The sequence below is a fragment of the Staurois parvus genome, unplaced genomic scaffold, assembly GCF_062004578.1.
Source record: "Staurois parvus isolate SC_StPar_1 unplaced genomic scaffold, SC_StPar_1.0 ptg000018l, whole genome shotgun sequence".
Classification (NCBI taxonomy): domain Eukaryota; kingdom Metazoa; phylum Chordata; class Amphibia; order Anura; family Ranidae; genus Staurois; species Staurois parvus.
In genome coordinates this window covers 17,424,363-17,446,220 of record NW_028317814.1, presented here as the reverse complement: position 1 = coordinate 17,446,220, position 21,858 = coordinate 17,424,363, and the positions used below count along the sequence as shown (strand labels likewise).

Sequence of the window (21,858 nt, the reverse complement as noted above, 5' to 3'; positions counted from 1 at the left end):
CAGTTCAATTATACAGATTTATTGTTAGTGAACAGAAAGTGTCAGAGGGAGCTGTAAAGCTAGTAAATACGGTTGTTACCTGCGTGGTTGTGTGGCGTGGGCGAAATTTGTGAGTCCCAAGTTTGACCAAATGTGATGACAAATCTTTTGGCAGGTGTAACAAGTCATAGATACAATATATAGATAATTATATGTGTACTGTATATATGGTGCCTCCACATACTGTATGTATTGCCTACTCTGTACTATGAGAGCAGTTTCTTTACTTTTTCTTCCATCCATCTATAGGTATTGTCCATAGCAGCCAATCAAACTGCGCTGAGCATACCCTTTGGCGCTATATAAATACTGTATAATAATAATAATCAAACTGCTATGGGCAGTTTGATACAAATGAGTTGTAAACCTGGCTGGCACTTTAGTTAACTGCCCTCGTTTTTCATTTACTACAATTATAATAGTCTGGCCTCACTGTGGCTCACATATGTAAACTGTGCCAACAGGAACATTTCTTGTTGCCTGTAACCATTGTTTCCAGCTGTCATTTCTGCAGTCCACAAGGGGAAAATAAATCAAGAAGTTGGAGGGGTATATGATATATATATATATATATATATATATATATATATATATATATATACAGTCAGGTCCATAAATATTGGGACATCGTCACAATTCTAACATTTTTGGCTCTATACACCACCACAATGGATTTGAAATGAAATGAACAAGATGTGCTTTAACTGCAGATTGTCAGCTTTAATTTGAGGGTATTTACATCCAAATCAGGTGAACGGTGTAGGAATTACAACAGTTTGCATATGTGCCTCCCACTTGTTAAGGGACCAAAAGTAATGGGACAGAATAATAATCATAAATCAAACTTTCACTTTTTAATACTTGGTTGCAAATCCTTTGCAGTCAATTACAGCCTGAAGTGTGGAACAAATAGACATCACAAGACGCTGGGTTTCATCCCTGGTGATGCTCTGCCAGGCCTCTACTGCAACTGTCTTCAGTTCCTGCTTGTTCTTGGGGCATTTTCCCTTCAGTTTTGTCTTCAGCAAGTGAAATGCATGCTCAATCGGATTCAGGTCAGGTGATTGACTTGGCCATTGCATAACATTCCACTTCTTTCCCTTAAAAAACTCTTTGGTTGCTTTTGCAGTATGCTTTGGGTCATTGTCCATCTGCACTGTGAAGCGGCGTCCAATGAGTTCTGAAGCATTTGGCTGAATATGAGCAGATAATATTCCCGAAACACTTCAGAATTCATCCTGCTGCTATTGTGAGCAGTCACATCATCAATAAATACAAGAGAACCAGTTCCATTGGCAGCCATACATGCCCACGCCATGACACTACCACTACCATGCTTCACTGATGAGGTGGTATGCTTAGGATCATGAGCAGTTCCTTTCCTTCTCCATACTCTTCTCTTCCCATCACTCTGGTACAAGTTGATCTTGGTCTCATCTGTCCATAGGATGTTGTTCCAGAACTGTGAAGGCTTTTTTACATGTCGTTTGGCAAACTAATCTGGCCTTCCTGTTTTTGAGGCTCACCAATGGTTTCCATCTTGTGGTGAACCCTCTGTATTCACTCTGGTGAAGTCTTCTCTTGATTGTTGACTTTGACACACAGACACCTACCTCCTGGAGAGTGTTCTTGATCTGGCCAACTGTTATGAAGGGTGTTTTCTTCACCAGGGAAAGAATTCTTCGGTCATCCACAACAACAGTTGTTTTCCGTGGTCTTCCGGGTCTTTTGGTGTTGCTGAGCTCACCGGTGCGTTCCTTCTTTTTAAGAATGTTCCAAACAGTTGTTTTGGCCACGCCTAATGTTTTTGCTATCTCTCTGATGGGGTTTTTTTTGTTTTTTCAGCCTAATGATGGCTTGCTTCACTGATAGTGACAGCTCTTTGGATCTCATCTTGAGAGTTGACAGCAACAGATTCCAAATGCAAATAGCACACTTGAAATGAACTCTGGACCTTTTTATCTGCTCATTGTAATTGGGATAATGAGGGAATAACACACACCTGGCCATGGAACAGCTGAGAAGCCAATTGTCCCATTACTTTTGGTCCCTTAACAAGTGGGAGGCACATATGCAAACTGTTGTAATTCCTACACCGTTCACCTGATTTGGATGTAAATACCCTCAAATTAAAGATGACAGTCTGCAGTTAAAGCACATCTTGTTCGTTTCATTTCAAATCCATTGTGGTGGTGTATAGAGCCAAAAATGTTAGAATTGTGTCGATGTCCCAATATTTATGGACCTGACTGTATATGTATGTATGTTGTTATACATTCACATCAGTCCCTAACCCTCAAGGGGTGTACAATCTAAGGTCCCTAACTCACATTCATATACTAGGGCCAATTTAGACAGGATCCAATTAACCTACCAGCATGTCTTTGGAGTGTTGGAGCAAGCCAGAGTACCCAGAGGAAACCCACGCAGGCACAGGTAGAACATGCAAACTCCAGGCAGGTTGTGACGTGGGTCGTGGGATTTGAACCAACAATCTTAGTACTGCCAGGTGGAAGTGCTAACCATCTAGCCACTGTGCTGCCCCTATATATAGCTGTGTAATCTGAATTTTCTTTTAACCCCATTCATACATCTTATGCCTCCCTGATCATATCGGACAGCTATGAGTGAAGGTTAAATGTTAACTATCTGTTGTCACTGAAACAATAGCGCAAGTTTAACTAAACAAACAATGTGACATGAGGACTACCAATAAAGACACTGTTAGACATTCTTTCTGCTTTTTACAAGCTTGTCATATTCTCTATTAAAACTAACAGGTGGAAAAAGTGGATAAGCTCTGCCCAAGCTGTTCAGATCATGCAAAAAACACAGTTACTTCCATTGCCATGTCATTTGGCTACAGTAAAAGACACCTAGGAGAGCAGAGCCTTGATGAAAATGTTTTTCTTAATAAAGATGTTGGGAAACATCACAAGCAGTAGGAGTGATGACATGTAACTGCCATCTGTTGTACAGAGGAGCTACCTCCAGTATTTAATGTTAGCTGCCCTTTCTTCTGCTAGCTGTTCCCTAGCTGAAAGTACTAGCCCTCTCTGTGAGGCAGTAATTGGCAGCTCAGGCAATAACAGCCAATCGGTGTAGGTGAAAGAAAGCTGGCAGCTCCATCCTCCGCAATACAGTTAATTTATTAATCCAGGCGTTGTACAAAATATTACAGGGCTTACACATGTAGCCTTAATTATGGCTATGATTAGGCTACATGCCAAAACGCTTAAGCCATGTAATATTTTGTATCACACCTGGATTAATAAATTCATTTATTGCAGAAGATCGAGCTGCCGGCTTTCTTTCACATACATGTTTGCTCGGGTGTTAGGACACTACAATCCAGTGTACCGATCGCTCACCACCTCAATTACAACAGGTGTTTTCTACTACGTTTAAAAGCAGAAGCATTGGGTGCCCAGTTAGCTTTGTGAAACATGACAAGTGATGGTATTACAGTGATCTCCCCCGCTATGGTATTGTGTTGTAACAGTGGGACCACCACCAATGGGAAAACTGGTTAGCGCTGCAAGCTCAGACCGGATGCTGGTCAGCTGCTGGTTTGCTAGCATGCTCATTTGACATAAAGCAGTTGTGAGATCAGCTTCTTTCAGATGGGCAGCTGTACTCATGTGCCGAAGGTCAAGTGGTGTCTACTGCCCTGGCTGATCTCAGCTGATATTTGTCCCATGTGTATGGGGCTTAGGATACTGACCTGCAAAAAGCATAGAGATCAGGAATTCTGATATTTTTCTATCTCATTTACATGCATGGTCTGCATCTCAAAAAGTATTACACAGCTGGGCAACAAACCGTTTATAAAAGGAGGATACCAATGGCAACCCGTATACTTTTCTCATGACATGGTAACCTTAGAAAGGCAGTGCTACAGTTTTCAGTATTCTAGTTGAGACCTGACTGGCTGTTCTGCATAGTTTTACCTCAAGCCCTTGTTCATAGGTGCTGTGGGTTCCATATCTCACAATATCAATGTCCAAAAAACAATGAAACCACTGGGTATGATGTGGAATAAATAACTGTTGTGACAGACCCAGTTTGGACAGGGGCTTTTGAAAGGTACTAGGGGTTAGCTTTCTACCCTCAGATTATGGCCCATGGGAGAAACCAGGGACTTTATCTGCTTCTCTCAGTCAGAGCTAGGAAAAACTCAGATTCCAGGGCACATGGACAGTAAGCAAGAGGCTAGCTGCAAAACCCTCCAAAAGCCCCTGTCCCGGTTGGGACTGTTACAACTTTAATTTCAGACTTCATCTGTGCTATTAACCAGTAGGTTTGGCTGCACAGTTGGCCATCACGTTGGGATTGATTTGCATGGCTCTGCCAATTATCCTGCAATGAGAAAAAAACCCTTTTGTTGACTGGTGAAGAAAATTATGACAGATAACTTTGGTGTTAAAGTATCATTGTACTTCAGTGTGATTATGCTGAGTTACAGAACCAGGAACTTTTCCCTTTGTCCAAAATTATGTGGCAGTGAAATGTCACTGAACAATACAATCTGTACACTGTTGAGACAAAATGAACAGAGTTCACAGTTCAGGGCACATTTAGGAAGATTCTGAAGAAGAGGCTGTGTGACACTGAGTATAGTGCACTTCAAAGATCTCAGCAGAGCAGGGCAGGTACATAGATACAGTACTTTTACAGAACTGGTGGAGGATCAGGATTATTATCAGGGCATGTGCACCCTAAAGGTCTCCTTACTGTATACTGTAAGTGTACTGTAGGGTCTACTTTATTTGAAAGCACCAACACTGGGATACATGTTGAAATTACCAAATAAAGCTATAAGCTGACCTTGCTTTTATCACCAAACTGCTTTCATTCCCATTCAAAACTGATATCTCTAAACTAAACTTAAAAGCCAAGTTCACTTTTTATAATATGATATATGTTACACCCATGTTACTGCTGCAGTTGCCCCCACACCCAACCCCCCCCCCCTCTCCCAAGTCCCCCCTGTGACAGCAGACCCACTGTCACAATATAGAACACAAGGGGACACCTCTAAGTGCAGTATTAAAAACAATTTAATGAACCATAAGTGTAGCACTCACATGTATGAAGAAGCAAGAAACATTGTAAAGTGTTATACAGTGAGGATCGAAAGTTTGGGCACCCCAGCTAAAAATTTGTATTAATGTGCATAAAGAAGCCAAGGAAAGATGGAAAAATCTCCAAAAGGCATCAAATTACAGATTAGACATTCTTATAATATGTCAACAAAAGTTAGATTTTATTTCCATCATTTACACTTTCAAAATAACAGAAAACAAAAAAATGGCGACTACAAAAGTTTGGGCACCCTGCAGAGTTAATATCTTGTACTGCCCCCTTTGGCAAGTATCACAGCTTGTAAACACTTTTTGTAGCCAGCCAAGAGTCTTTCAATTCTTGTTTGAGGTATCTTTGCCCATTCTTTCTTACAAAAGTCTTCCAGTTCTTTGAGATTTCTGGGCTGTCTGTCACGCACTGTTCTTTTAAGGTCTATCCATAGATTTTCAATTATGTTGAGGTCAGGAGATTGTGAAGGCCATGGCAAAACCTTCAGTTTACGCCTCTTGATGTAATCCCCCGTGGATTTCGAGGTGTGTTTAGGATCATTATCAATTTGTAGAAGCCATCCTCTCTTTAACTTCAGCTTTTTCACAGATGGCATCAAGTTACCATCCAAAATTTGCTGAAATTTTATTGAATCCATTTTTCCTTCTACTCGTGAGATGTTCCCTGTGCCACTGGCTGCAACACAACCCCAAAGCATGATTGATCCAACCCCATGCTTAACAGTTGGACAGAGGTTCCTTTCATTAAATTCTGTGCCCCTTCTTCTCCAAACGTACCTTTGCTCATTCCGGCCAAAAAGTTCAATTTTAACCTCATCGGTCCACAGAACTTGTTTCCAAAATGCATCAGGCTTGTCTATATGTTCATTTGCAAAGTTCAAACGATTATTTTTGTGGTGAGGACGTAGAAGAGGTTTTCTTCTGATGACTCTTTTATGAAGACCATATTTGTACAAGTATCTCTTTATAGTGGAATAGTGTACCACAACTCCAGTGTCTGCCAGATCTTTCTGGAGGGATCGTGCAGTCAAACGTGGGTTTTGTATTGTTTTTCTCACAATCCTGCGAGCTGTTCTGTCTGATATTTTTCTTGGTCTTCCAGATCTTGCTTTAACTTCCACTGTTCCTGATGACTGCCATTTCTTAATTACATTCCGAACAGAGGATATTGACATCTGAAAACACTTTGCTATCTTCTTATAGCCTTCTCCAGCTTTGTGAGCGTCAACTATTTTCAGTTTCAGTTTTCTAGACAACTGCTTAGAAGAACCCATGGTGCTGATTGTTGGGGCAAGGTCAGATGAGTCTGGGCATTTAAAACCTTTGAGATTGACATCACCTGGTCTTCCCAAACCATGATGGAGAACAATCCATGACACCGGCAGGTCTCAGCTTTGCAAAGGGGGCAGTGCATGCTATAAATTCTGCAGGGTGCCCAAACTTTTGCAGACGCCATTTTTTTGTTTTCTGTTATTTTGAAAGTGTAAATGATGAAAATAAAATCTAACTTTTGTTGACATATTATAAGAATGTCTAATCTATAATTTGATGCCTTTTGGAGATTTTACCATCTTTCCTTGGCTTCTTTATGCACATTAATACAAATTTTTAGCTGGGGTGCCCAAACTTTCGATCCCCACTGTAGATGACTCAAGTGAAGGGGACCACAGCCACTTGTCAGATGGTATGTCTGTAGCGGCATCCAGGACCAGATTATTATTATTATTATACAGTATTTATAAAGCGCCAAAAGTTCACTCAGCGCTGTACATTACAAAGGGGGACAGAACAATAACAATAAAATGCAAAACATGAGGGGATCGAGGGCCCTGCTCTTTCGAGCTTACAATCTAGGAGATGGAGCCAAGAGACAAGTCGGACGTCTGCGCTCCATGGAAAGCACCGGCTCCTATGGTTGTGATGGAACACAGAACCGGAAGTGACGTCAAGAACCACCGTGGACCGCACGACTGGAAGTGGCGTCAAGGAAGTTGGGTCCTTAGCCTGGGTAACGCGTTTCAGAGCACTAATCCACTCCTTTGTCAAGCCTGATTGGCTAAGGCAACAACTCCCATTTATATTGGTGCATAAGCCTATATGGGCGGGGTTAGGGCAGTCTTAGCACACATCTCAGGAGGATCGTCAGAGACGAATAGAGTCAATATGTCTATCATTATGCTTTCATCACGGAGTTCCATTCAAACATAACAATGCAGTAAAATAAAAACCATATGATATGTATGCACATATATACAAGCGCGCATAGGCAAAGTACATAAGAATTAAAAAATATATATAAAAAGATACATGGCTTTATGGAAAGAATACAAAGGAGACATAAAAGGATATGAAACAAAAAAGATATAGTGCAGTTATGGGATCTGGCACTACTTACCAATATGAAGGGTAACTAAAAAATATTAATATTGATAATAAGTTATAATAAATACGTATTCTGATTTTAGAAGGTATTATGGTGTTTGTTTATAAAAGAATACATGCATACTGTAATAAACCCAATGTGTCATGAAATTATATATTTCAAAAAGAGAAAGAAGGGACTTAGATTCAGACCATTTTCCACTGAAATGATATGTTAGACAATGTTCATTAGTCCACAAGGTGGAAAACAGGACAGTAATACATAAAAATAATATGATGGTACTAATTTCCATCTCTTCTTGGAGATCCAATGGAGCCAACGTGTACAAAATGTATATCCAATAGGTCTTTTGTTCACGTAGTTTTTTCAAACATTCAGCAAGGGGGTATGTGTTGGGCATCCCCTCAATAACCCAAACCCTTAGGCCTTCAGAGCATTTTTCGTGTTGCTCTTTGAAGTGCCTAGGTAAACTGTGCTATTCAACCGCTTCCTCTACAAGTGTTCGCCGAAACGTTTCCTCAGTGTCCGTGTGGTTCTACCAACATAGAATGGGCATGTGAGGCAATAAATTACAAATTCAGATGAACAATTGTAAAATGCTTTCATTTCATATGTTTTGTTTTTAACCAGAAACTGCTTTTGACCGTGTGTAACATGTTTATACATTAAACGGGGATTTTTTGCACTGGTACATCCCCTTCAGAGAAAGGACCATGGAAAGTGATTTGGACAATGAAGCAGTCTGTTTCTATTTACCAGGAGCGATTTTGTTTTTTACACTAGAGGCTTTCCTATATGTTATTTTGGGTGCTTGGGTAATGACAGAGGTTAGGTGTGGGTCTTCTAACAAGATGAACCAATGTCTCTTGAAGATTTGTTCCATCTTCCTATGTTGGCAATGAAATTGAGTAACAAAATGGACGGGATTAGTAGTGTCAGATGGATGTTTGGTGACATTCTCTACAAGGCAGAGTTGATTAGCCTCCTCAACCCTATCCAGTGGATAACCCTTATCGAGAAACATTTGTTTCATGTGCTGGCTATGTTGTATATTGTCCTGTATACTATTACAATCATGACGCAAGTGGCAAAACTGGCTTTTAGAGATGTTGTTGACCCAATGGCGGTGATGACAACTGGAGAAATGTAGGAAAGAATTACCAGCCATCGGCTTGGTATAATTGGTGGCATATATGGTGTTCTCTTCATGGCATAATGTAAGATTTAAAAAAGCCAGAGAAGTACTGTCACACCTGTAAATGACAGACCAAATGTGTTGGTATTGCAGCAAGAGACAAAGGCGAGGACATCGGATTCGGGACCATCCCAAATGATGACCACGTCATCTACAGTTGTGTTCAAAATAATAGCAGTGTGTTGAAAAAAGTGAATAAAGCTCAAAATCCTTCTAATAGCTTTTATTTCCATACACACAAATGCATTGGGAACACTACACATTCTATTCCAAATCAAAACATGAAGAAAAATATATCAAATTTGTGTTGTTCCTCTAAAAAAAATTGAAGAAAAGTGAAAATTAGACTGTTCAAATAAATAGCAGTGTTTGTATTCTTCTTTACAAACTCAAACATTCACTATATAAACTGAAAAATGTTTGAAGATTTTGCTTTCCTTTGAATCACTTAATGAATATTTAGTTGTATAAGCATTGTTTCTGAGAACTGCTGTACATCTGTGTTGCATGGAGTCAACCAACTTCTGGCACCTGTGAACAGGTATTCCAGCCCAGGATGATTGGACTACATTCCACAGTTCTCTATTTCTTGGTTTTGCCTCAGAAACTGCATTTTTGATGTCACCCCACAAGTTTTCTATTGGATTAAGATCCGGGGATTAGGCTGGCCACTCCATAACGTCAATCTTGTTGGTCTGGAACCAAGATGTTGCACGTTCATTGGTGTGTTTGGGGTCGTTGCCTTATTGGAACACCCATTTCAAAAGGCATTTCCTCTTCAGCATAAGGCAGCATGACCTCTTCAAGTATTCTGATGTATTCAAACTGATCCATGATTCCTGGTATGCGATAAAGCGGCCCAACACCGTAGTATGAGAAACATCCCCATATCATGATGCTTGCGCAACCATGCTTCACTGTCTTCACAGCGTACTGTGGCTTAAAATCCAGTGTTTGGGGGTCATCTGACAAACTGTCTCCGGCCACTAGACCCCAAAAGAACAATCTTGCTTTCATCAGTCCACAAAATGTTGCGCCATTTCTCTTTAGGCCAGTCAATGTGCTCTTTGGTAAATTGTAACCTCTTCAGCACGTCTTTTTTTCAACAGTGGGACTTTGCGGGGGCTTCTTGCATATAGCTTGGCTTCACATAGGCATCTTCTAATTGTAACAGTACTCACAGGTAACTTTAGACCTTCTTTGATCTTCCTGGAGCTGAGTGTTGGCTGAGTCCTTGTCATTTTGGCTATTCTTCTATCCATTCCAATGGTAGTTTTTCACTTTCTTCCACGTCTTTCAGGTTTTGGTTGCCATTTTAAAGCATTTGCGATCATTTTAGTTGAGCAGCCTATCATTTTCTGCACTTCTTTATATGTTTTCCCCTCTCCAATCAACTTTTTAATCAAGGTACACTGTTCTTCTGAACAATGTCTGGAACGACCCATTTTCCTCAGAATTTCAGAGAGAAATGCACTGTAACCAGCATGTACAACATTTGCTGCCTTCCTTCCTTAAATAAGGGCAATAATTGCCACCTGTTTTTCAAAGAATGAATGACCTCACTAACAGAACTCCACACTGCTATTATTTTGAACGTGCCCCTTTCAATTAGAGATTCAATTACACAGAATCAGCAGCATGCATGTCATGACTGTTGGTTCTGTTGGATTTCTATTACTCTACTACACCTGCTAGTAAATTATTTGCCATGTAGAAGAATAATTTCTACCAAAAACAGTGATTGATCAGGTTAGTGATGTCTAAGTGATGAGTGGCTCAATAAGGGGTCTTCCATAAGGAAGTGTTTCACGGCTAGGACTCCAATGTCATGGGTTATACATGTATACAAAGAACATACATCGAGGGAAACTCACCTGTAGGTGGGCTCCCAGGTGTACTTAGCTATTCCATGAGGTGTATACCATCCCTCATATAGGCTGGTAAAGATTATTATTATTATTATTATACAGGATTTATATAGCGCCGACAGTTTGCTCAGTGCTTTACATTATGGTGGGAGACAGTACACGAGACAGTACAGTAATAATATGATTCAATACACGAGGGGTTCGAGGGCCCTGCTCCTTGGAGCTTACAATCTAGGAGGGAGGGGATGGTGGTACAGGATGAAATAGCTGTGGGTGATGGAGTGGTAGGAAGAGTGGAGGAGTTCAGTAATTAGCTGAGGGCGGGGTAGGCTTCCCTGAAGAGAGAGGTTATCAGAGTGCGTCTAAAGGTGAGCAGAGTAGGTGATAGTCTGATGGATTGGGGTAGGGAGTTCCAGAGGATGGGGGAAGTCCTGGAGACAAGCATGGGAGGAGAAGACCAGGGAGCTAGAGAGTAGGAGGTCTTGTGAGGAGAGTATGTTTTGGGTGGTATTTAGAGACAAGATCGGTGATGTAGTTTGGGGCAGTATTATGAACAGCTTTATACGTCAGTGTTAGCGTTTTGAATTTTATCCGTTGGGCAATCGAAAGCCAGTGGAGGGATTGGCAGAGTGGGGTGGCAGATACGGAGCGGTTAGTAAGGTGGATGAGTCTGGCCACAGCATTCAAGATAGACTGAAGCAGGGATAGCCTGCGGTGAGGTAAGCCGATGAGGAGGGAGTTACAGTAGTCGAGGCGAGATATGATAAGAGAGTCAATGAGTTGCTTAGTGGTTTCCGAGGTTGGGAACGGTCGTATTTTGGAGATGTTGCAGAGGTGAAGTCTACATGAGTTTGTCAGCAATTGGACCTGGGGCTGGAAGGACAGATTGGAGTCTAGGATGACACCTAGTACTCTGGCTTGAGGGGAAAGATTTAGTTTGAGGAAGTGGAGTGACATCCAAGCCGATAAGATTGAGCTCGGGGCTGCGAAAACTGGTCAATATACAATGAGAACCCACTAGTGATGCTTTCCATAGAAGCCACTATGGGGCACCCTGGAGGGTTCCTAGCATCCTTGTGGCTTTTCGGAAGATGATAGAAATAAGGAACTTTATAAAATTCTTTCCGAAAAAAAGCAGCCTCCGCCTTAGTGATGACTCCCTGTTTCTTGGCTGTATCTATGAGGATAATTACCTCATTAATGAACTCGGGTAAGGGATCCTTTTTTTAGTTTCTTGTATGTTCTGGGATCAGAGAGGAGATGCTCCGCTTCTCTAACATAGTCCACTTTATCTTTGATCACTATAGCTCCACCTTTTATCAGCTGATTTTATTATTACATTGGAGTTTTTAGATAAATATTCAAGACCCTTTTGTTCCCCCTAGTCAGAATATGATGGCTAGTACTTGAAGTATCTTTCTTACATGTGTTGACTTATTCTGTGCACGCAACTCGATAGAAGGTTTCTAAGAAAGGGCCTTTTGGCATAAGTAGGGTGAAAAATGGACTTGGGTCTAAACGTATGTTGAATGGGTGATGACGAGACTAAATGTTGAGTAAGTCGACCTGTAGCTCCTCAAGATTGGCAAGAGCGGACAGATAAACAGAGTCAAAGGACATGTCGGGAACTTCAGAAATATCTATGTTGACACTGTTATCAGCCCTTTGTATGGTTTATAGGCTATAATATCATTTTAGCGTAAGGTTTGTAATAAACCTGTTAAGATCTTTAAATAAAATAAATGGATTGGGCCATATAGTGGGGGCAAAATTAAGCCCTCTATTGAGATATCTTTATCCGTGAGTGTATAGGAAGAAAGATTGTAGATTTTTACCATATCAGCCATTTGCTTTTTTTGGTGGTGTCTTGATTTTCCCCCTCTCCTGCCTCTTCTGTGAGCTTTCTTTTTACTGAGCTGGAGTGGGGGGTTATGCATAAATAAGAAGAGGTGCTGGTGGAGGCACTGTCTACAAAACTGGCCAATTCAGATGGAATGAATGTACCGGGCTCTTTGGTGGAGTGAGAAGTAATACCATGGTACTGCTGTCACAATATAAAAAAGATGCTGCCATGTGGGGCTCCACCCAAATTTAGCAAGAATGCACTTCTCCACATTGCAAGTTTTAATTTGTTTTAATTTCAAGGTCCGGTTTAACAGGTTGTCAACCATTAAACTGTATTTTCCAGTTTTCCTTAAGAATTGCAGTTCAGAGTTCCAAGTAGACAGATCATGAAAGTCCACTTGAAGTCTGAATTACTAACCTCTATACTTGTTTGGAGACCATGACTAATGGAGGCTACAGGCGGAAAATGATAGTCAGGAACCTAGTATAATCAGAAAAATTAGCAATAGAAGTTTCTGTATCTGCTCAGTACAATCCGCTTTAATATGACTTTTGCGTAATGCCCTGCAGAAACATTTTTACTGACTGTCTGATTGGAAATTTTTTTTCCATCAGATTTTCCATATGTGAGGGGCAGCAAGGCATAGCTTGTTAAATGATTACTAGATTACAGACAAAAGGGACTGGGGTGAACTGGCTCACTACAACACCCAAATGGAAAACTGACCTATTGACTAGGTAGCCTGGATGCCCCCTATGCATTTTCAAGAGAAGTATAGTGAAATCATGAAAGATCAATTACACAATTTTCATACACTGGTTTATAAAAGAGTTTTATTAACAGTCACAGATCATATATAAATGTGGTGATATACTATCAAAACAGAAATAATTTCAAAGGAAGCTAATGGAAAATGTTTAAGTAATCTTAAGTAATCTCCTAGGAAATAACTTCCTACTGCAATTTTTTGCCGAAGTTGGCAGACAACACAAGGCAATAGACTTTGCAGTAAATTTACATAAATGTAATGTATATCTTCTTTTTTTTTTTTTTTTTTTTTATACAGATGCGTTTTATTTTACATACAAAACTTAAACATATTAACTCATTCACATTATGTAACGTCTGTATAATGGATGGTCCTTTAAGTAAAGTTTAGTTGACCAGGCACATAGTTTTTACCATGGCTTATGTGTATCCCTCTACTGGACCAGATTGAATAGAGCAGACGTGTCCTATTCCAGTACCTTTTTAAACTTCTTCAGCACTAAACACGAGCTTCTTGTGGTCATGTCATATAACCTATATTACTTAATAATGATCATTTACTCTTACACAATATTATAATAGTAGATTCTTTGAAAATATTGACTAGTTAGATGAACACTGTGCGTTAGTAGTCATTATATAAATGTAACATTATGATTCATCATCACTGGATATGACATCAATGGTGTCCATCTGTGGCAAGCGCAGAGAGTCGTACTTCGGAGGTGGAGTGCCAGGTATCGGCATGCTACCATGATTTGGATCTTCATGCTGGAAACCAGGATTAGAGTAGGACTCTACCAGTTCAGCCACTGTTGGTGGTGGATCACTATACTGTGGACTTCGCTTCTTTTGCCTCCTATTTCTGTTCCAAGCGAGGCTTTTGAGGATAGTGATCCAAATACAGTCTATGATGATTTCTCCAAACTCGATGATGCACAAGACTGAACCCCCCATCCAAAATCCAAACTGACCTCCCAGGTTTGAGAGCAACCACACTACCTGTTGGATAGAAATACACTGAGAAGTAAGATCAAGTAAGACTCAACAGGAAACAATCAGAACTGATGTTGCTCATAATATTCAACCTCTGCTAAAGTGGAATGTAACAAGCAGATTCATTGTAATGGACAACTATTCCACCTTAAATAAACCCTGTCAATGAAAAACATATGATAAACTAAAATCTCCTGTAAAATTAGGCTCCCGTAAAAGTATACATACCCTTTCAAATGCTCATTTGTGGAGTCATTGCTATACTACACTGCAAGGCTGCCAAAAGAGTCTTCATATTTGACATTTTTCTAGGTCTATCAGACGCCTGTGTTCCCACCACACTTGGTTCTTCCAACCTGCCCCTACATCATTACAGGGCACAGACTTGATATAGGAAATAGTGGGAAGGATCACAGAGCATGGTGAGAAGGGGCGCACGTTTCCATCACATTCAGACTTTTCCAGCAGCTTACAGAGAAGTCAAATGGAGACTGAACGATCTGTACACGCTAGCGTGGATAGGAACGCCAACCAACCTCATGGGCAAGAGAGCTGCCCATGCAAATCTACCCAGACAATACATTAAAAAAAAAAAAGCAAACAGAGCAGCAGTTGGACCATTTCTACTGCTTATTCACAGAACCTGAAAAAAATCAGAAGACGTAGTGGTATCACTCTGCTGATCTTGAAGTAGCAAATATATGTGTATATCTGCAGATATATTTACTAACTGCTGACATATTCAATTGTTGTTTGCTCTAGTGGTATGGTTTAAAGCTTTCCTTCTAGCCACAAATAAAACTGAACTCTGCTTAGCCTTTAAATTAACTTTTGGATCCTACCCCAGGATAGTAAGGATTAAATGTTTAAATTATATGCTGGGCTGAAGGGGATCGGAGAAATGAGTCCGGTGTACAAGCAAGGAATAATGTATTTCTTTACACCCCTAACCTAAATGAGCATTTAACCCTTACTAACCTAAAAAGTGGTTTTAAAAAAGATGACAGGAGATCAGTTTTAATACAACCCTGTCACTATAGTGTAGAATTAAGAACTAATACAGAGAGAACAATCCGGCACTACCTGATAAGTGTTCCTTATACTGTAGATGTGGATACCAATCCCAATTGTGAAGACTGCAAACAAATAGTTGTGTTCCCACAAAATCTTACAAGCAAATAACTATAACTTTGCTGTGTCTCCTGTAAAATCTCAATTTCCATTCACCAATCTTACATGCATGAAATGAACCAAATAAGATACATTTTTACCATTAATTGTGCTTTTACACAAACCAACTCAAACCATGTAATCAGTCTCTGGTGTTTTCTCTTCAATACCTCGTACGTTCTTCTTGAGCATATACATACAGTCAATTACATGCATAAATCAGTCTCTAGTGTAATAATCTTCTATGCTGTGGTTGCAAATTATACAGATTAAACCTTTAGAGTCTTCAAAGATTGATCAAATAGTGTATAGTGACTTCCACCACCTTTCCACTAATGCACTCAACTTCACTGGTTGACCTGTCAATGTTCAGGTCAAATATCGCTTTCTCCCTTAAGGGTTCACTCTCAGGCTCTATTGTGATAATACTCCTTTCCATGTCCCTTATTATGTTGCCATTTTATAGCCATCCAGATTTTCTAGTGTATGGCCCTTTTAAAGATTGGGTGTCCCATTCCTATGGCTCTGCAAACCAACTCACAAAACACACGGACCGCTCGTGGTGTAGTATGTAGTAAAACAATTGATTAGCATAGGCTTGCACTTGCATTTAAAACATCAAAAATCACTTTTAAAATTACAGAGAGTGGGGCCGCGGCTCCCACCTCGGTTCCGGTTTCAGCTTGTGTCACCCAGCTCCACCTTACGTGTGTCGTCACATTCACATGACTTCCTCAGGGACTCAATCACTATACCCTATTGATCTTTGAAGACACTAAGGGGTTTATTCACTAAATCTGATTCACTCAGAATCTCATGCACCTGTGCATGGTAGCCAATCACCTTCTAACCTCAGCTTGTTCAATTAATCTTTAGCAATAAAACCGGTAAGCTGGTTTCTATGCATGAGATTCTGAGTGAACCAGCTTTAATAAGTAAACCCCTAAAGGTGGAATTTGTATCATTTGCAACCACGACACAGAATACACTAGAGACTGATTTATGCAAATAATTCCTAGATTGTAAGCTCGAAAGAGCACGACCCTCGAACCCCTCGTGTATTGTATTGATACTGTATTGTCTCATGTTCTGTCCCCCTTGCTACTGTACAGCGCTGAGCATACCCTTTGGCGCTATATAAACACTGTATAATAATAATAATAATAATTGACTGTATGTATATGCTAAAGAAGGAACAAACACAGTATTAAAGGGAAACAACATCAGAGACTGATTTCATTCTTTGATTTATTTTATTTAAAAGCACAATTAATTGTAAGGTTTATTTTATGTGGTTATTTCAGGCATGTAAGATTGGTGAAAGGCAATTGAGGTTTTATAGGAGGTGCAGTAAAGTTATATTTATTTACTAGAATAGAATTTAGATGAAACCATAAATGTATAAAATGTCAGTAAATTCCTTTCCTGCTTCCTGCGCCACCTAAGGTTGATCCTGAGAAAACTTCAAGTGAAGTCCATACCGAAACAGACATTTGTGGGAATGTCAATCTCCTGGGGTTCAGTTCTCTCTAGTTCCTCCCTCTGACCTCCACCCATTACAAGGCAAAGTAGTGACTGAAAAATCAGTATTAAGAACCAGTGAGAGTAGTGGAGGACCACAGAGATGGGCACCCCCAGAAGTGTTGGCTTGGGTGTGGACATCAACAGATTTCTAAGGATTAGGGAAGCATTTGGAGATGCTGGCAGCAGGAAATGTTTGTATTTGATTACTTCTTTTACAGGCATGACTTAATTAAATTCTAAACCATAGCAACAGGATCACTTAAAGTACAAACTGTGAGGAACAGACTCTTCTCCAACCAGAAAGAGCCATTTCAACACTAAAGCTGGCAGCAGATCTTGGGGGGTAATTGGTTGGCTCTCCCTCAGGGTAAACTATCGTCTGCAGTGACTGCACCCCTGAAACTTGTAATTTCACTTATGAGACACACAGACATTTATTTTAATGGATAAGTGAGGGAAAAAGACGCTGATACAGGTATTTTGGGAGAACAATAGTGACAGTGTGAGGATCTGGTTGCAGGCCAAATATTTAAACATAGATTGGTCACATGTATTGCACAGCCTTGTGTGCTGTCCTTCCTGCACACACCTCTCTTTGCTTTTCCTTTGCTATCTATCTGTTGTATAGCTCCTGCTCATCACTTGGTATCTCCACCCTGCTCCATCCCATTCCCACCAGTTTCCGTTTCTTCTACTGCTATTTTATCGGGTGTGTCAATTTGCCTGTTGTGGAGCACACTAGTCTGATCCATGTTCAGTTTCTATGTGCTTAGCTCCTGCTATGTTTGCTCTTAAATTAGCATTTAGCCTTGCTTTTGTCTAGTCTGTTTTCCTGGTAACCTTTTTTTCCCAGCACTAGCTGCTAAGTTGTTTGTGTGGTCTTTTCTGGTAAATGTCTTTCCCGGTACATGTTTTTGGTGGTTTCTGTTGGTGTGGTCTCTTCCGACAACCTTCTATCCCTATACACACTGTCCATTTGCTTCTGTCTTTGTGGTTATGATCAAATGCCTGTTAGTACACCTTGAGTCCATATGTGTTGGTTGGTCAGTTTGTCTGTTTTGCTTTGGGTTGTAGTCTGGGGAGTGTTTTTGCACACAATTCTATCACCACTATCAGGTGCTTTGGAAAAGTCCAGTTCTTGCCCATTTAAAATGAGCCATGTCCACCCACTAGTGATACAATATTTGGTCTCTGTTACTTCTGTCTCCGTGTACCATACTGTAGTTAGCTAGTCTCAGTTCACATGGTTTTTATGTCTGATCTTGGCTGACTTTGTCCTCTGGCAATTGACCCTAAGTAACACCTCTGGGGACAAAAAATTGTCTACAATTTCCCTCGGTCCTGCATTAGAAGTCTCAGCTGTAGCTATGGGAACTTGTTACATATTCCACCCTAAAAATGGGTGGAACATGTAACATGTTCCAAAGGTGAACTTATCCTTTAAGACAATCTTTTATGTGTAACTTATAAAAATAAATAAATAAAAAAAATAAAAGGAACACTTTTTAATCAAAGTATAGTATCAAGTCAGTGAAACTCCTGGGATATTGATCTGGTCAGTTAAGTAGCAGAGAGGGTTGTTAATCAGTTTCAGCTGCTTTGGTGTTAATGAAATTAACAACAGGTGCACTAGATAAGCAATAATGAGATGACCCCCAAAACAGCAGCAGTGTTACAGGTGGAGGCCACGGACATTTTTTCCCTACTCCATCTCTTCTGACTATTTTTCACTAGTTTTGCATTTGGCTAGGTTCAGTGTCATTACTGGTAACATGAGGCCATACTTGGACCCTACAGAGGTTGCACAGGCAGTCCAACTCCTCCAGGATGGCACATCAATAATGCCAACACAGTCTCAAGAGTAGAGATGAGCGAATCGAAGCATCCGAAGTGGAATTCGAGTCGAATATCGGAAAAATTTCGATTCGTGCCGAATCCGAAAAACAGCCTAATTCGGACGCGCGAATCGAAATTTTTCCGAAAATGGCGGCTGACATGTGCGGCGACGGAGCGGGGATGTCGGGGAAGGCGCGCAGACAAGGCGCGCTGCCCCATAATGCATTCCTCAACGACATGTGATCGCATCAGCCAATCAGCAGCCAGCCAGCCAGCACTGTGTAATGGTCGAGGTATATATAGCGGCCATTTTGGAAATCTTCATTTGCCTGCAGTCATTGAACAGAGGCAGACCGCTCTGTACTAGGGACAGGGACAGAGTTAGGGCCACAGAAACGAGAATTGGGGACAGAGAGAAGTTACTTAGGGACAGAGAACCATTACTCAGGGACACAGACTTGTTAATGAGGGCCACAGAATCGTTATTTAGGGACAAAGAAACGCTAGTTAGGGCCACAGAATTCATACTCAGGGACAGACAGAATTGTTACTCAGTGCCAGAGAATTGTTACTTAGGGCCACAGAAACGTTATTAGGGCCACAGAATTTTTACTCAGGGACAGACAGAATTGTTACTGAGTGCCAGAGAATTGTTACTCAGGGACAGACAGAATTGTTACTGAGTGCCAGAGAATTCTTAGGGCCACAGAATTCATTCTCAGGGACAGACAGAATTGTTACTCAGGGACAGACAGAATTGTTACTGAGTGCCAGAGAATTGTTACTCAGGGACAGACAGAATTGTTACTGAGTGCCAGAGAATTGTTACTCAGGGACAGACAGAATTGTTACTGAGTGCCAGAGAATTGTTACTCAGGGACAGACAGAATTGTTACTGAGTGCCAGAGAATTGTTACTCAGGGACAGACAGAATTGTTACTGAGTGCCAGAGAATTGTTACTCGCACAGACACAAAATTGTTACTTGCACAGACACAGAATTGTTACTCGCACAGACACAGAATTGTTACTCAGGGCCACAGAATTCATACTCAGGGATAGACAGAATTGTTACTGAGTGCCAGAGAATTGTTACTCAGGGACAGACAGAATTGTTACTGAGTGCCAGAGAATTGTTACTCAGGGACAGACAGAATTGTTACTGAGTGCCAGAGAATTGTTACTCGCACAGACACAAAATTGTTACTTGCACAGACACAGAATTGTTACTCGCACAGACACAGAATTGTTACTCAGGGCCACAGAATTCATACTCAGGGACAGACAGAATTGTTACTGAGTGCCAGAGAATTGTTACTCAGGGACAGACAGAATTGTTACTGAGTGCCAGAGAATTGTTACTCAGGGACAGACAGAATTGTTACTGAGTGCCAGAGATTTGTTACTCGCACAGACACAAAATTGTTACTTGCACAGACACAGAATTGTTACTCGCACAGACACAGAATTGTTACTCAGGGCCACAGAATTCATACTCAGGGACAGACAGAATTGTTACTGAGTGCCAGAGAATTGTTACTCAGGGACAGACAGAATTGTTACTGAGTGCCAGAGAATTGTTACTCAGGGACAGACAGAATTGTTACTGAGTGCCAGAGAATTGTTACTCAGGGACAGACAGAATTGTTACTGAGTGCCAGAGAATTGTTACTCGCACAGACACAAAATTGTTACTTGCACAGACACAGAATTGTTACTCGCACAGACACAGAATTGTTACTCAGGGCCACAGAATTCATACTCAGGGACAGACAGAATTGTTACTGAGTGCCAGAGAATTGTTACTCAGGGACAGACAGAATTGTTACTGAGTGCCAGAGAATTGTTACTCAGGGACAGACAGAATTGTTACTGAGTGCCAGAGATTTGTTACTCGCACAGACACAAAATTGTTACTTGCACAGACACAGAATTGTTACTCGCACAGACACAGAATTGTTACTCAGGGCCACAGAATTCATACTCAGGGACAGACAGAATTGTTACTGAGTGCCAGAGAATTGTTACTCAGGGACAGACAGAATTGTTACTGAGTGCCAGAGAATTGTTACTCAGGGACAGACAGAATTGTTACTGAGTGCCAGAGAATTGTTACTCAGGGACAGACAGAATTGTTACTGAGTGCCAGAGAATTGTTACTCAGGGACAGACAGAATTGTTACTGAGTGCCAGAGAATTGTTACTCGCACAGACACAAAATTGTTACTTGCACAGACACAGAATTGTTACTCGCACAGACACAGAATTGTTACTCAGGGCCACAGAATTCATACTCAGGGACAGACAGAATTGTTACTGAGTGCCAGAGAATTGTTACTCAGGGACAGACAGAATTGTTACTGAGTGCCAGAGAATTGTTACTCAGGGACAGACAGAATTGTTACTGAGTGCCAGAGAATTGTTACTCGCACAGACACAAAATTGTTACTTGCACAGACACAGAATTGTTACTCGCACAGACACAGAATTGTTACTCAGGGCCACAGAATTCATACTCAGGGATAGACAGAATTGTTACTGAGTGCCAGAGAATTGTTACTCAGGGACAGACAGAATTGTTACTGAGTGCCAGAGAATTGTTACTCAGGGACAGACAGAATTGTTACTGAGTGCCAGAGAATTGTTACTCGCACAGACACAAAATTGTTACTTGCACAGACACAGAATTGTTACTCGCACAGACACAGAATTGTTACTCAGGGCCACAGAATTCATACTCAGGGACAGACAGAATTGTTACTGAGTGCCAGAGAATTGTTACTCAGGGACAGACAGAATTGTTACTGAGTGCCAGAGAATTGTTACTCAGGGACAGACAGAATTGTTACTGAGTGCCAGAGATTTGTTACTCGCACAGACACAAAATTGTTACTTGCACAGACACAGAATTGTTACTCGCACAGACACAGAATTGTTACTCAGGGCCACAGAATTCATACTCAGGGACAGACAGAATTGTTACTGAGTGCCAGAGAATTGTTACTCAGGGACAGACAGAATTGTTACTGAGTGCCAGAGAATTGTTACTCAGGGACAGACAGAATTGTTACTGAGTGCCAGAGAATTGTTACTCGCACAGACACAAAATTGTTACTTGCACAGACACAGAATTGTTACTCG

The 21,858-nt window shown here is 40.8% G+C and overlaps 1 protein-coding gene across 2 annotated transcripts in view; it reads right to left on the bottom strand.

The window, feature by feature from the left end:
- Positions 1–13,240: 13,240 nt before the first annotated feature.
- Positions 13,241–21,858, bottom strand: part of SCNN1B (sodium channel epithelial 1 subunit beta) — a 140,147-nt gene continuing 131,529 nt past the window's right edge. For both annotated transcript variants that reach the window (XM_089682776.1, XM_089682783.1), the window contains one exon: positions 13,241–14,194. In XM_089682776.1, the coding sequence (XP_089538902.1) occupies positions 13,844–14,194 (351 nt within the window). In that variant the 3' untranslated portion in view covers positions 13,241–13,843. The remainder of the gene's footprint in view (positions 14,195–21,858) is intronic.